General features: G+C 45.8%; 1 protein-coding gene across 1 annotated transcript; it reads right to left on the reverse strand.

Moving 5' to 3' along the window:
* Nucleotides 1-9,473: 9,473 nt before the first annotated feature.
* LOC130105905 (polymeric immunoglobulin receptor-like) lies at nucleotides 9,474-12,344 on the reverse strand. Its single transcript, XM_056272089.1, has 4 exons — nucleotides 12,023-12,344; nucleotides 11,512-11,829; nucleotides 11,160-11,435; nucleotides 9,474-10,003 (listed from the first exon to the last, which is right to left on the reverse strand). The coding sequence occupies exons 1-4, from the start codon at nucleotides 12,309-12,311 to the stop codon at nucleotides 9,474-9,476; spliced, it is 1,413 nt and encodes a 470-aa protein (XP_056128064.1). The 5' UTR covers nucleotides 12,312-12,344.
* Between the last annotated feature and the right edge of the window lie 782 nt (nucleotides 12,345-13,126).

Genomic DNA, 13,126 nt, shown 5'->3' on the forward strand with positions numbered 1-13,126 from the left:
GTTTGGTAGTAAGTGTGCTCTTTTGAGCCCTATAAGGTGAATGGCCTCCATTTTGTGAATGTCATTTATGCCATCGCTCTACGGGCGGCAGGTTGAGTTATTTAGGTCTCCTCCCTTTACAAGAGTTTTTTTAGTAAGGTTGAACAGTATACACTGGTTCCCTGTTAGAAAGTATTAAGGGGTGTGTTAGGAAGGGTTTTTATAGGAGATAAATAAGGCCATGAAGTTCCCATATATATAGGCTATGCATACCCTTCCCATAGGCCTCCTCTGATTTAGTCATCAGGCTTATATAGTGGGTAGTGCCAATCTGTGGTAGAGAACAGGTTGGCAGTATTATATGAACAATTTCTAGTCAGGCCACCGTTCATCTGAGCATCAAAGATACATTTCTGCGTGAGATGGCTTCCTCCCTATCGGGAGTTTTTCAACTGAAGCCACCGCTCTGTCAAGCTCCAGATAAAACTACAAAATCAAGCGTTGGCCCTTGTCAGGCCACCTTGATAGCCACCTTATACTAGAGCAGTATAGTTCTCCTCTCACTTTTGAGAGTCGTTTTGAGATTATAGCTCTGAACTTCAGACATGTAATATTCGTGTGTCGGCCCTCATGGAGCCGCCTCGATATGTGGCTTAGGCTTAGTATCTAGGATTTTTGGAGGTGATCTGCTAAGTATTCTCGCCTTGAGCCCCTCAGTCTCTGAGTGTAGGTTTCTGAGACCATCAGGAGATTTTATACCTGTAAATTTAGTTTCCTAGTACTAGCCTCCTCTTACTCAAGAGTTGTCTGGCCAAGGTCCGCCTTTTGCATTAGGTGTAAATCCTAGTAGAAGAAGAAGAAGTTTTATTTATATAGTGCCTTTCCGTAGCTCAAGGTCACTTTATATTGTACATTACAATACATTTACACACCCGCACACACATTACAAACACATATGACACATATAGTCACATTACTGTATGTCAACATCCAAAATACATGTTAAATAGATATGTTTTTTAGCTGAGTCTTGAATGTAGCCACATATGAGATATTACAAAGCGTAAGGGGTAGTGAATTCTATAACTTCGGAGCATTAACACTAAATGACCTTCCACCTACAGTAGACATCCGGAAATGAGAGATGGACAATAAACCAACTTCAGCTGATCTTAGGGACCGGGCAGGGCGGTAAGCGTAAAGTAGATCAGACATATATAATAATAATAATTCATCACATTTATATAGCGCTTTTCTGGACACTCAAAGCGCTTCACATAGAAGGGGGGAATCTCCTCAACCACCACCAATGTGCAGCATCCACCTGGATGATGCGACGGCAGCCATATTGCGCCAGAACGCCCACCACACACCAGCTTACTGGTGGAGAGGAGACAGAGTGATGAAGCCAATTGGTATATATATATGGGGATGATTAGGAGGCCATGAAGGACAGAGGCAACTGGGCAAATTTGGCCAGGATGCCGGGGTTACACCCCTACTTTTTTGTGACCACAGAGAGTCAGGACCTCGGTTTAACGTCTCATCCGAAGGACGGTGCTCAATTTACAGTATAGTGTCCCCGTCACTACACTGGGGCGTTATGACCCACACAGACCACAGGGTGAGCGCCCCCTGCTGGCCTCACTAACACCTCTTCCAGCAGCAACCTGGTTTTCTCAGAAGGTCTCCCATCCAGGTACTAACCAGGCTCAGCCCTGCTTAGCTTCAGTGGGCAACCAGTCTTGGGCTACAGGGTGATATGGCTGCTGGCGATATGGAGGTGCAAGACCATTTAATGCCTTAAACGCTAGAAGCAATATCTTAAAGTGAATACGTGATGCCACGGGTAGCCAGTGAAGGTCATGAAGCAGAGTAATGTGAGCAGAACGCCTGGTGGAGGTGAGAACTCTTGCTGCTGAGTTTTGAACATACTGTAATCTTGCAATACATTTTTTGGACAGACCAATAAATCGAGCATTGCAATAATCCAGACGTGATGTGATTAATGCATTAATTAAGGTTTCAGCATAAGCTAAAGTGAGAGAAGATCGAAGACGTGCAATATTACGAAGATGGAAAACAGTATTTAACAAGAGAAGAAATATGAGAGCCAAAAGATTACGAAGACACCAAGGTTATGAACAGATGAGAAAGGCTTTACATAAACTTTATCAAATTCAAAGGACAGATCCATCCTTTTGACTGAGGCAGCAGAGCCAATCACCAATATCTCTGATTTTGTATTAGTTAATTTGAGGAAATTCAGGGACATCCAATGCTTGATGTCGCTGATGATACATACAGTGAGTGAGTCAGGCAGGGATAGCCTATTGGAGCTGGTGGTAAGACAAATGTGAATGTCATCAGTATAGCCCTCGATGACAGCTCTATGTGACAGCTACAGCCAGGCAGAATGACTTGTTGGGTTGATGATGTTAGACAGTGGCCTCCAGTCACAGATGAAGGTACAAACGATCTTACAGATTATTTATGAAAATAGATTGGCAAGCTAGCTAGGCTAACGTTAGCTAACGAGGAAACTAGTGGACGCAAGTTGCAAATAAAACAATAGGAGGCAATGGCGCAACGCTACCCAGAAACAGCTCAGTTATGGCGCCCGCTTACTTCCGGTAGTTTCGCCGGATTCGTCTATACCCTTGTATAGTGATATAGAACTTTCTGTAGGTGATGTAGGAAATGAACCAGGAAAGAGCGGAACCAGTGATGCCGATATCAGAAAGGCGAGAGATTAGTATTTCATGGCAGACTGTGTCAAATGCAGCGCTTAAATCGAGAAGTATCAAGATGTTTATTAACCCTGAATCGATGGACAAAATAATATTGTTAACCATCTGAAGAAGAGCAGTTTCAATGCTATGAGATGGGCGAAATCCTGACTGAAAAGGTTCAAAAAGACCATTAACATCTAAATATGATTGCAATTGCGAAGCCACAACCTTTTCAAGGATTTTGCTTGAGAATGTTAAATTAGATATTGGCCTGTAATTGTCCATGATTATATGGTCAAGGCCTGTTTTTTTTAAAAGGCCTCGACCCTGAGACATCCTTCAGGGTCATGCTGATAGTGCTAGACCTTGTTAGGGTCATAGCACTTCTGCTGAGTACACGGCCTGGTGGCAATGTTAAATAAGTATAACCAGGCCCACAGGAATGTCTGTGAGAACACATAGGCTTCTGATGGCTCTGCCTACATTCTCGGTATCAAGTAGTTAAGCCTTAACATGAAGGCGGCTTCCCTACGAGTTGGATGATTAGCATTGCAAAGGCATTAAATATCACGTTGCAGGCCCCATGGAGCCTCCCTGATTTTAGCCCAGAGCCTGGTCAGTGCTTATCAGGTTAAGCATAGTGTTCCAGAATATATCTGGGGATCGCTCTGTTTGAATTAAGTCCCTAAGTCTGGTCGGAAGGTCGAAGGACTCTCATGAGGCCTCCCTGTTAGATCACTGACCTATTAGATCAGTGCTTACAGTCGTCACCTAGACGTTTTCCCACCTGAGTTTGTTGCCTTGCTTACTGATTCGGTTACACCTGTGGTTCATTTCATTGATTGGTTTGGTTGTGTATTTAAGCCCTGTGTTTCTTTCTGTTCTTTGAAAGTTCTCCTCAAGTCAAGTTCTACCCCGGTTGTTCTGTTCTTGTTTAAGAGTTTAGTAGACTGAATCAGCCCCTGGCTCAGTTTGGATAGTTATGCTGATTGGATTAGGATTGGTATCACTCTCAGTCTAGGGCAGGTTTCTAAACTTGTATACTTCATTTACATGCTTTTTTCAATAGTGTCTCATCACAATGTAAATCCCCGCCCCTAAATATATATAGATTGCAAGGGAACGTTCTCTTAGTCAGACTTGATGATGATTGCAGCTACCAACAGCTCGCGTTCTAAAAAAAGAATCCTGCTGAAGATACAACCTGGTCTTCGGTTCTGAGTTTCCTACACTTTAGAAGAAAAAGTTCACAACAGGTATCACAAGTAACTTGAGTTTCATAATCAGACAAGTTTTTTCAAGCAACTAGTAAATTAACACATTACTTTTAAATGTATAACAAAGTATCTGATCTACTTTTTTAAAATAAGTAAATAAGTTACGTAAGTTACTTTGTTTGCCATTTATTGACTGACAGCTCTCCTGCCCTCATGTTGAGAGAAAATGTGAGCAAGTGCAGTGGCGTTGCGTTATTGTAGTTCTAGACTAAATATGAGCATTTACTCATTTTACTGGCACAAAAACAGATTCAGTATTCCTCTCTAAACGAATAAGAACTGTGAAATGCAAATTCTGAATATTAAACAAACCTGCAATAATAATTAATACCTAATGTATTTCATCTCACTTTATTAACCAATGACTTTACTGATTCAAAGTCAATTATCCAATTCAACCATACTTATAGGTTAAAATTACTTTAGATAAACATCACATTTTAATTTTTTATTAATTTTATTGCTAAAGTAAGAGTGTTTAACTTTCTTCTCCTGTGTCCTATTTTTCTGTATTCCAGAATGGAAGCACAGTTGTAAGGTTTGATTGAGCTGCTCGCTCTACTGCACAGACGTGAGTTTATATTCCCTTCAGCCTGAGGCTTATTCATTTAACTTTTGGTGGGAAAATGGCCTTTACATTTGCCAAAAATAGTATTTTATTTTGTTATTAAAAATCCTAAAAGCAAGCCTAGCCCAGGTGTGAAAAAGTTAACCAAAATTAATGTAACACATGATGTATTTTTTAATTAATCATAACTAACAATTATATTTTTTTGCAGGAATAGCATTCATATGCTTTTGAATCCAGAGCGTGTGTCCATATATAACACATAGGGGAAATGAAACAAGACAGATGCCTAGTTTTATAATAGCAAACAAGAAAACGTCTCGGGTTACGACTGTAACCCTTGTTCCCCGAGAAGGGAACGAGACACTGCGTCGTCGTCGTCGTGACGACACTTTGGGGAATGCCCCTAGAGTAGCGTATCTGAAGCATGAATGAAATCTGTCCAATCCTGATTGGTGCTGCGTCATGACGTAGTAGATGACGGCACAACCGAAAGATACAAAGGGACGCCGGCACACACACACTTTAGCTCTTTTGTGATGAAGCAAGCGCTCTGTCCGTGATAGGTGTGGCGACGAGACGCAGTGTCTCGTTCCCTTCTCGGGGAACAAGGGTTACAGTCGTTACCCGAGACGTTCCCCTTCGAGGGAACTCGCACTGCGTCGTCGTCGTGACGACACTTTGGGGAACGTAATGCCCACTATGCCACACCGTAATCACGTCCGCCCTAGTGTGAAGCTGGGAGACCAGGCACACTTAGGACGCGAGCACTCTGGCGCCAGGCGTCACGGGGAGTTGCAGACTGTAGAAACGTATGAAGGTGTGCGGGTTGGCCCACCCGGCCGCCTCGCAGATCTCCTGAAGCGAGACGCCAGAAAGGAGGGCCACCGAGGAGGCCATGCCCCTGATAGAATGTGCCCTCACGGCCATAGGTGAAGGCAAATTGCGCACCTGATAAGCCGTGGCTATAGCCTGGACAATCCAATTGCTGATTGTCTGTTTAGATGCAGGCAGCCCTTTCTTGGGTGAAACAAAGCACACCAACAATTGGTCTGACTTCCTCCACTGACAAGACTTCTCCAAATAAACCCTTAGGGCTCTGACTGGGCAGAGCAGGTGAAGTCTCCCCTCTTCCGCCGTCCCATGAGGTGGAGGATGGAAGGCCTGAAGAACCACTGACCATGCCGCACTAGACGGCACCTTGGGCACATAGCCCGGTCTAGGATGTAAGATGGCCTTAACTCCGCCAGGGGCAAACTCTAGGCAAGTTGGCGTTATAGCCAAGGCCTGGAGATCCCCCACTCTCCTCAGAGAGGTGATAGCAAGGAGAAAGGCCACCTATGCACAACATCAGAAAGATCAGGCCTTTCCTAACTGATCATCATGCAACACAACTTCTCGTCCAGGCCCTGGTCATTTCTAGGCTTGATTACTGTAATGCTCTTCTGGCTGGACTTCCATCATGTGCAACTAAACCTCTACAAATGATCCAGAATGCTGCAGCTTGTCTTGTCTTCAACGAGCCAAAAAGGGCCCACGTCACTCCTCTGTTCATCTCTCTGCACTGGCTACCACTCGCTGCTCGCATCAAGTTCAAGGCTTTGACGCTTGCTTACAGATTGACCACAGGTTCAGCTCCCTCCTACTTCCACTCACTACTACAAGTCTACATCCCTACCAGAAGCCTACGATCGGTCAATGAGCGACGGCTCGTGGTACCATCACAGCGGGGCACAAAATCACTCTCCAGAACATTCTCATTCACGGTTCCATGCTGGTGGAATGATCTCCCCACCGTCATCCGGAATGCAGAATCCCTGACAGCACTCAAAAGACAACTGAAAACTAATCTCTTCCGGGAACACTTAACATAACATAAAAAAAAATAATTAAAAAAAAATCCTTTCCTTTAAATCCTCGCTTGCCTGGCTTATTGGCTTATGCTACTCCGAGCTATGTCTGAACTTTGTATTTTGAGCACTTCTTGCGTTGTTTTTGCCTCTTCACGATGACTCGCTTGGTTTAGTCCTCAGTTGTAAGTCGCTTTGGATAAAAGCGTCTGCTAAATGACTAAATGTAAAATGTAAATATACCTTGAAGGTCAGGTTCTTTGCCTCAGCTGACTCCAGTGGCTCGAAGGGGGCCTCAGCCAACCCTTCTAGAACCACCGCCAGGTCCCAAGTTGGGACTCTGGAGTGAGCCGCAGGCCTCATCCTCCAAGCCCCATGGAGGAAACGTACAACCAGATGGTGCTTTCCCAAAGGCCCATCACCTAAATGCGAGTGGAAAGCCGCAATGGCAGCCACATACACCTTAAGTGTGGACGGGGTAAGACCGACGGAGAAACGATCTTGGAAGAACTCCAGCACTGAAGCCACTGGGCAGTTAACTGGGTCCCCCTCACACTCTCTACACCAAGTGGAAAACACATTCCACTTCAGGCTGTACAGTCTCCTGGTGGAAGGAGCCCTGGAGCTGAGTAGGGTCTCGACAACACCTGCTGACAGGCCAGCCTCTAAGTACCGAGCCCCCTCAGGGGCCAGACCCAGAGGTTCCACAGCTCTGGCCGAGGGTGAAATATTGTGCCCCCTGCCTGCGACAGCAGGTCCCTCCTCAGAGGGACCACAATGCCCAGCAGTGCCACAATGTCCGAGAACCACCTGGGTCGGCCAGCGGGGTGCTACTAGAAGTAGGCTGATCCCCTCCCGGCAGACCCGCTCCAAGACTCCCGGGAGCAGAGCGATCGGGGGAAATGTGTGCAGACTTGGCCGAGGCTGCGTCCATGCCCCAGCGGAGCTGGATACCTGAGAGAGAACCACAGTGGACAGTGGGACGTCTCTTGAGACGCGAACAGATCCACTTCCACTGGGCCGAATCTCACGCACATGGCCTCCACCACCTCGGGGTGGAGTCGCCACTCCCCGGGTCTCAGCCCCTGCCTCGACAGGACGTCTGCTTCCTAATTTTGGTCCCCGGAGACATACATCGCTCTGTGAGACGACAGTTTCCCCTGGGACCACAGAAGGATCTGGTGTGCCAGTCTGCATTGAGGGCGTGACCTCAGACCCCCCTGATGATTCAGATACGCGACTACACGTGTTGTCCGAGCGTATCAGGACATGGTGGCCGCGGAGGTCCGGTAAAAAACTCCTCAGAGCTTTGTAGACCGCCAGCATTTCCAGGCAATTGATGTGCCAGGAAGAGTGTCGGGTCTCCCACAGGCCTCTCGCAAAGCGGCCGTCCATGACCGCGCCCCAACCAGTGAGGGAGGCATCTGTTGAACCGGTTTTCCGGCAACATGATGCTCCCAGCACCGGTCCCTGGGACAGGAACCAAGGTTTCCTCCATACGACAAGAGAACGAAGGCATCTGCGCGTTACCCTGATCATACGGAACGGATTTCCCCTCGGGGAAAACCCCTTGGCTCTAAACCACCACTGTAGGGGGCTCATGTGTAGCAGGCCAAAAGGTATGATGCTGGACGCTGCTGCCATGAGCCCCAGCAATCTCTGAAACTGCTTCACAGTGAGGTTGTGGCCTAGATTCGCTCTGGAGACCATCGCCCGTATGGACATTTGTGCCCGCATCGTCGTGGAGTCCCATATAATTCCCAGGAACGTAGTCCTCTGGGAGGGTGTCAACAGACTCCTCTTCGTGTTGAGTCTCAGCCCCAGGCACCTGATGTGGGCCAGAACGACATCTCGATGCCGAACTGCCATCTCGCACGACTTGGCCAATACTAGCCAGTCGTCGATATAATTGAGTACACGGATGCCCTGGAGTCTCAGCGGAGCCAGCGCTGCATCCATGCACTTGGTGAAGGTGCGAGGGGAGAGAGCTAGGCCAAAGGGAAGAACCCGATATTGGTACGCTTCACCCCCGAAAGCGAACCTCAGGAACTTCCTATGACATGGAAGGATGGAAATATGGAAGTATGCGTCCTTCAGATCTATTGTGACGAACCAGTCCTCGAACTGAATCTTACTCACGATGGCTGGGATTGTAAGCATCTTGAACCTGAATCTCCTCAGAGACCGATTCAAGTGCTTGAGATCTATTATTGGACGCAACCCCCCATCCTCCTTGGGAACTATGAAGTACTGGCTGTAGAACCCGGACTCCCTGTCTGGCAGAGGAACACGTTCTATGGCCTCCTTGACCAACAGGGATTGAACTTCCTGTTCCATAACCCGAACCTGCTCTGGGCCGACCACAGTCCAGACCACCCCGTTGAACTTCGGGGGAGGGGAGCTGAACTGCAGCCTGTAACCCAGCTTTACAGTACGCAGGGCCCACGCAGATATATTCAGAAGGCATGACCATGCGGCGAGATAATCTACTAAGGGAACCAGCCTCTCGAGGCTGGTTCGCTGCCCAGCCGCAGGTCTTACTAGAGGCGGCTGGAGCGGCGTGCGTACGCGGGAAATCAGTGTGGCCCGAAGCGTACTGAACGGCGGGAACACAACACTGATTTCCCGAGAGCTCCGGGGGGGAGGCGACCTCGATCGCTCCGCCCCGGGGGGGACAGCTCTCAACGGTCCGGCTGCAACTAGGACCGCTTGGCGGAAGCCTTCTTTGCCTGCAGGACGGTCCTCAGATCGACCTTAGGCTCAGAAGGCTTGCTGCGAGAGCACTGCCTCCTTTGCCAGGCTCCCTCGGGAGGGGTACGAGAGGCGACACTCTCTTTTTGCACGTGTCGGTGCGAGGAGCTGGCAGGCGGCCGAGGCTGCCCTTTAGAGGCAGCCTTCTTTGAGGAGCCAGAGTGGTGAGGGAGGTGCTGTTGGAAGGCCGCCGACTGCTTTTTCACCTCCTGAAACCTCCCGACGACAGTATCAACCGCGCCGCCGAAGAGGCCAGAAGGTGAAATTGGGGAGTCTACGAGAAAATGTTTCTCTCTCTCCTTCATCCCTGACAAATTCAACCATAAATGTCTCTCCACACACACCAGACCAGCCTTAGTAATTCTTCTTGTGGCCAATCAATTCTTAGTTTGGCCACAGCGCGGGTCAAAACCTCCACCAGCTCCTCTTGAGCAGGTGCGTGAAGTGGCTGATCAAGCTCCACATCACCCGCCTCGATGCTTGAATTATCTGACTCCTCAGAGCCAGATAACTGTAACATCGGGTCCTCCGCCTCGCGGGTTTCCACACGGGGCGGGAGAACATCTGAATCCTCAGACGAGGACCGGGAAGATGCCGTAGCAGTCCCGTGTCCCCCTGAGAGATCCATCTGTGAGCCCCACGATCTGCGGCGGCTCGCTGCCTCGGCAACGGCGGGCCCAGAACCGCGGGGCTCGCGAGCCTGGCCCTGCTCATCAAACACGGCCAGCCGTGAGCGCAACACCCTGAACGGCAGCTTATCACACTCGCTACAGGCGGTTCCCTCGAGAGCCGCCCTAGCGTGCTGCACGCCTAGGTAATGCACACACAGCTGGTGTGTGTCCGTGCCTGACAAATAACGCGGACACGGATGCACACACACTTAAACTGCTCGCTTGCTATTTTAACTGTTTGTGTAACTGAAATATAGACAGACAACAATAAATAGACAGACAATTCACACAGAGCGCTTTAGCTGAAGAGCAAAAAAGCTAATGTGTGTGTGTGCCGGCGTCCCTTTGTATCTTCCGGTTGTGCCATCATCGACTACGTCATGACGCAGCACCAATCAGGATTGGACAAATTTCATTCATGCTTCAGATACGGTACGCTAGGGGCATTCCCCAAAGTGTCGTCACGACGACGACGCAGTGCGAGTTCCCTCGAAGGGGAACAGAGTTTACTTCAACCTAGTAACAGAAGGGTTTGCATAGAACTAATAAAGAACCAATTGGTAAAGAACCAATCAAATTGTAGGGAAATTATGTAATGTATCATGTCACTTTTGCCATGCTCGTATTCTGTAAAAACTGTTGTATTCTTTTTGCTGGTGGGATTCTCTCTGATATTTGTCTGAGATCCTCCAGCCGTGATTAAAGCATATTAGAAGGCATTGTGTGGAGTTGGTTTATTTATTGCTGCGCAGCAAGTGAGGGTTAGAGCAGTGGTTCCCAAACCTGTCCTGGCGACCCACCAACACTGCACGTTTTCTTTGTCTCCCTAATCAAACACACCTGATTCAACTCATCAGCTCATTATCACATGGGTTAATAAGCTAATGAGTTGAAACAGGTGTGTTTGATTAGGGAGACAAAGAAAACGTGCAGTGTTGGTGGGTCGCCAGGACAGGTTTGGGAACCACTGGGTTAGAGGACTCGGCCGACGTTGATGAGGAGACGCACTAGAGTATATTATTGAACGGGGACGTCGATTGTAGACGAGACCCAGGTAGACTTAAGTCAGGTGCGAAAGAAGAAACAATCTACCACACTCGTTACTTTCCATAAAAAGTAACTAAGTAATGGAACTAGTTACTTTTTAAGGGAGTAACATAATATTGTAACATTTAAAAGTAACTTTCCCCATCACTGGTCACATGCTTTAACAGGTGTGTGTTCTGTTTAATGTGCTTGAAACACATTTTACCCAGTTACCGCAAAAAAAAAAAAAAAAACTTATTACTTAACTTAATTTTAATACAAAATAATTCACAAATATTACTTACCCTGTTTTACAGTGAGATTGACTTTAGTGATGATGTGAGATCCACACCAGTATATCCCAGAATCCTCTTCTCTCAGATCAGTGATGTTTACAGTAAAGACTCCAGTAGAAGCTTCATCACTGAAAGAGAATCGATCATCTCTGATCTTCTCTAATGAAACTCCATCCTTCACACACACGGAGGGTTCATGTGCTTTGCAGAAGCATTTCTGAAGTTCATCATGATGTTTGCACTGGATTGACATGTCGTCTCCTTCATACTTAGTCAAGTTCAGCTCTGGAAATATTAGAAATATAAGAACATCAATTCACAGCCATAGTTTCACATATCCAGATGTATAAACCTTTCTCACCCTCGTTCATGATGACGATCAGATGAGTGTAAAGATAATTCACGTCTCTCTCTAATGTCACTGCACACCAGTATTTCCCAGCATCCTCTGCTGTCAGTCCAGTGATGGTCCCAGTGAAGACACTTGCAGTGACGTCATCATTCAGAGTCAATCTGTCAGTCTTGGTGTCTTTCTCTTCTCTCACAGTCTCATTGAGAGTATTTCTATCTCTAGTGGAGCACTTCCCCTTACAGAGAGACTTTGGCTTTGATTTATAGATTGAATCATAAGGGCAGAAGATCTCAGCAGATTCTCCTTCACGTCTCACTACTGGAGCCACTACAATCAAAGAACAGTTATATTTTACATTAATGATGGTGCTTATACAATATTTCAGTTTTTTTATGGAAAGTAAACAATAATACTTCAACTGCTCAGGTTCATCACCAATATCATGTCTGATAAATTCTACAACACACACTGATTTTAGAAACTTTTATGTAAGATTTGATTGAAAGGTTGTTTTACTTACTACCAACATATAGATGAACAGTATTAATAATGGAGTAACTGTACGAATGACTGTAGATCCAAACTCCACATAAATAAACTCCTCCATCATCTGGAGTCACTGCAGAAATTCTCACATTGAAGAGATTTTTTAATTTGTCATCAGAAACACTGAATCTTTCTGTCTTATTCCATGTGCTGTAAATCGTCTCAATAGAGTCTTCTCCTTCTTTGAATATGATCTTGGGATCATTAATATGATTCTGTGAATATTCACAGCTGAAGGTTGCAGTTTCTCCAATATTCACCATCACTCTCTTTGAATATTTATAACATGAATCTGTTGTTTACAAAAAAAGAAAGAAAAACTTTTATACAGGCTTTAAAAATATCAGGAATTTTACTACACCAAGATTTTGATCTTAAAATGACTGACCTTCTTCCACATTTAACGTCATGTCTATACCCCACTTGTAAAGAACACCAATCCAGTATCCTCCAGCGTCGTGTTCATTCAAACCTCTGATGTAGATCATAAGGGTTCCCTCATTATTTCTAAACAATGTGAATTTTCCATTATTGATCCATTTATCATGTTTCATATCATTGAATATACTTCTCCACTCAGGTAATTTATTAAAGCTTTTAGTATTTGCGCTGAACCAGAACCTCCCAGAATCCACAAGAAGACTTCCTCCAGAATATCCAGTGACAGTAAAGCATCTCACTGCACCTGTCAATCAGATTGATACTGTGATCAGAAACCTCATGAACAGAAAACAGCATCCACTGAAAAAAATTATACTTTGGACCAACCTAAAAAATTACTGTAATTTGTTACAACTAAATGTATTAGTCTTTCTCAAGCTATATTTTTGATTTGGTTTAAACTTTAATTTTTAATTTAATAGTAATCAAAATAGTTATTCTGCTCAACAAAAAGTTAAATGACTCTGAAGCAGTGTTAAAGTTAATGAGATAATTAAGTGATTAATTGAGTGATGATTGAGCATTATTGAAGACACCTGATGTTAAACTGTTAAGCTGCAAGCCCACTTTTGAAAAATCCCCAGAAATGGCATTCCCAAACTGAAACAGATGCAGTTCATGAACCCTTTGCACTAAA

Source organism: Rhinichthys klamathensis, unplaced genomic scaffold (genome assembly GCF_029890125.1).
Source record: "Rhinichthys klamathensis goyatoka isolate OS25496 unplaced genomic scaffold, OSU_Roscu_1.1 h1tg000330l_1, whole genome shotgun sequence".
In the NCBI taxonomy this organism is placed as follows: domain Eukaryota; kingdom Metazoa; phylum Chordata; class Actinopteri; order Cypriniformes; family Leuciscidae; genus Rhinichthys; species Rhinichthys klamathensis.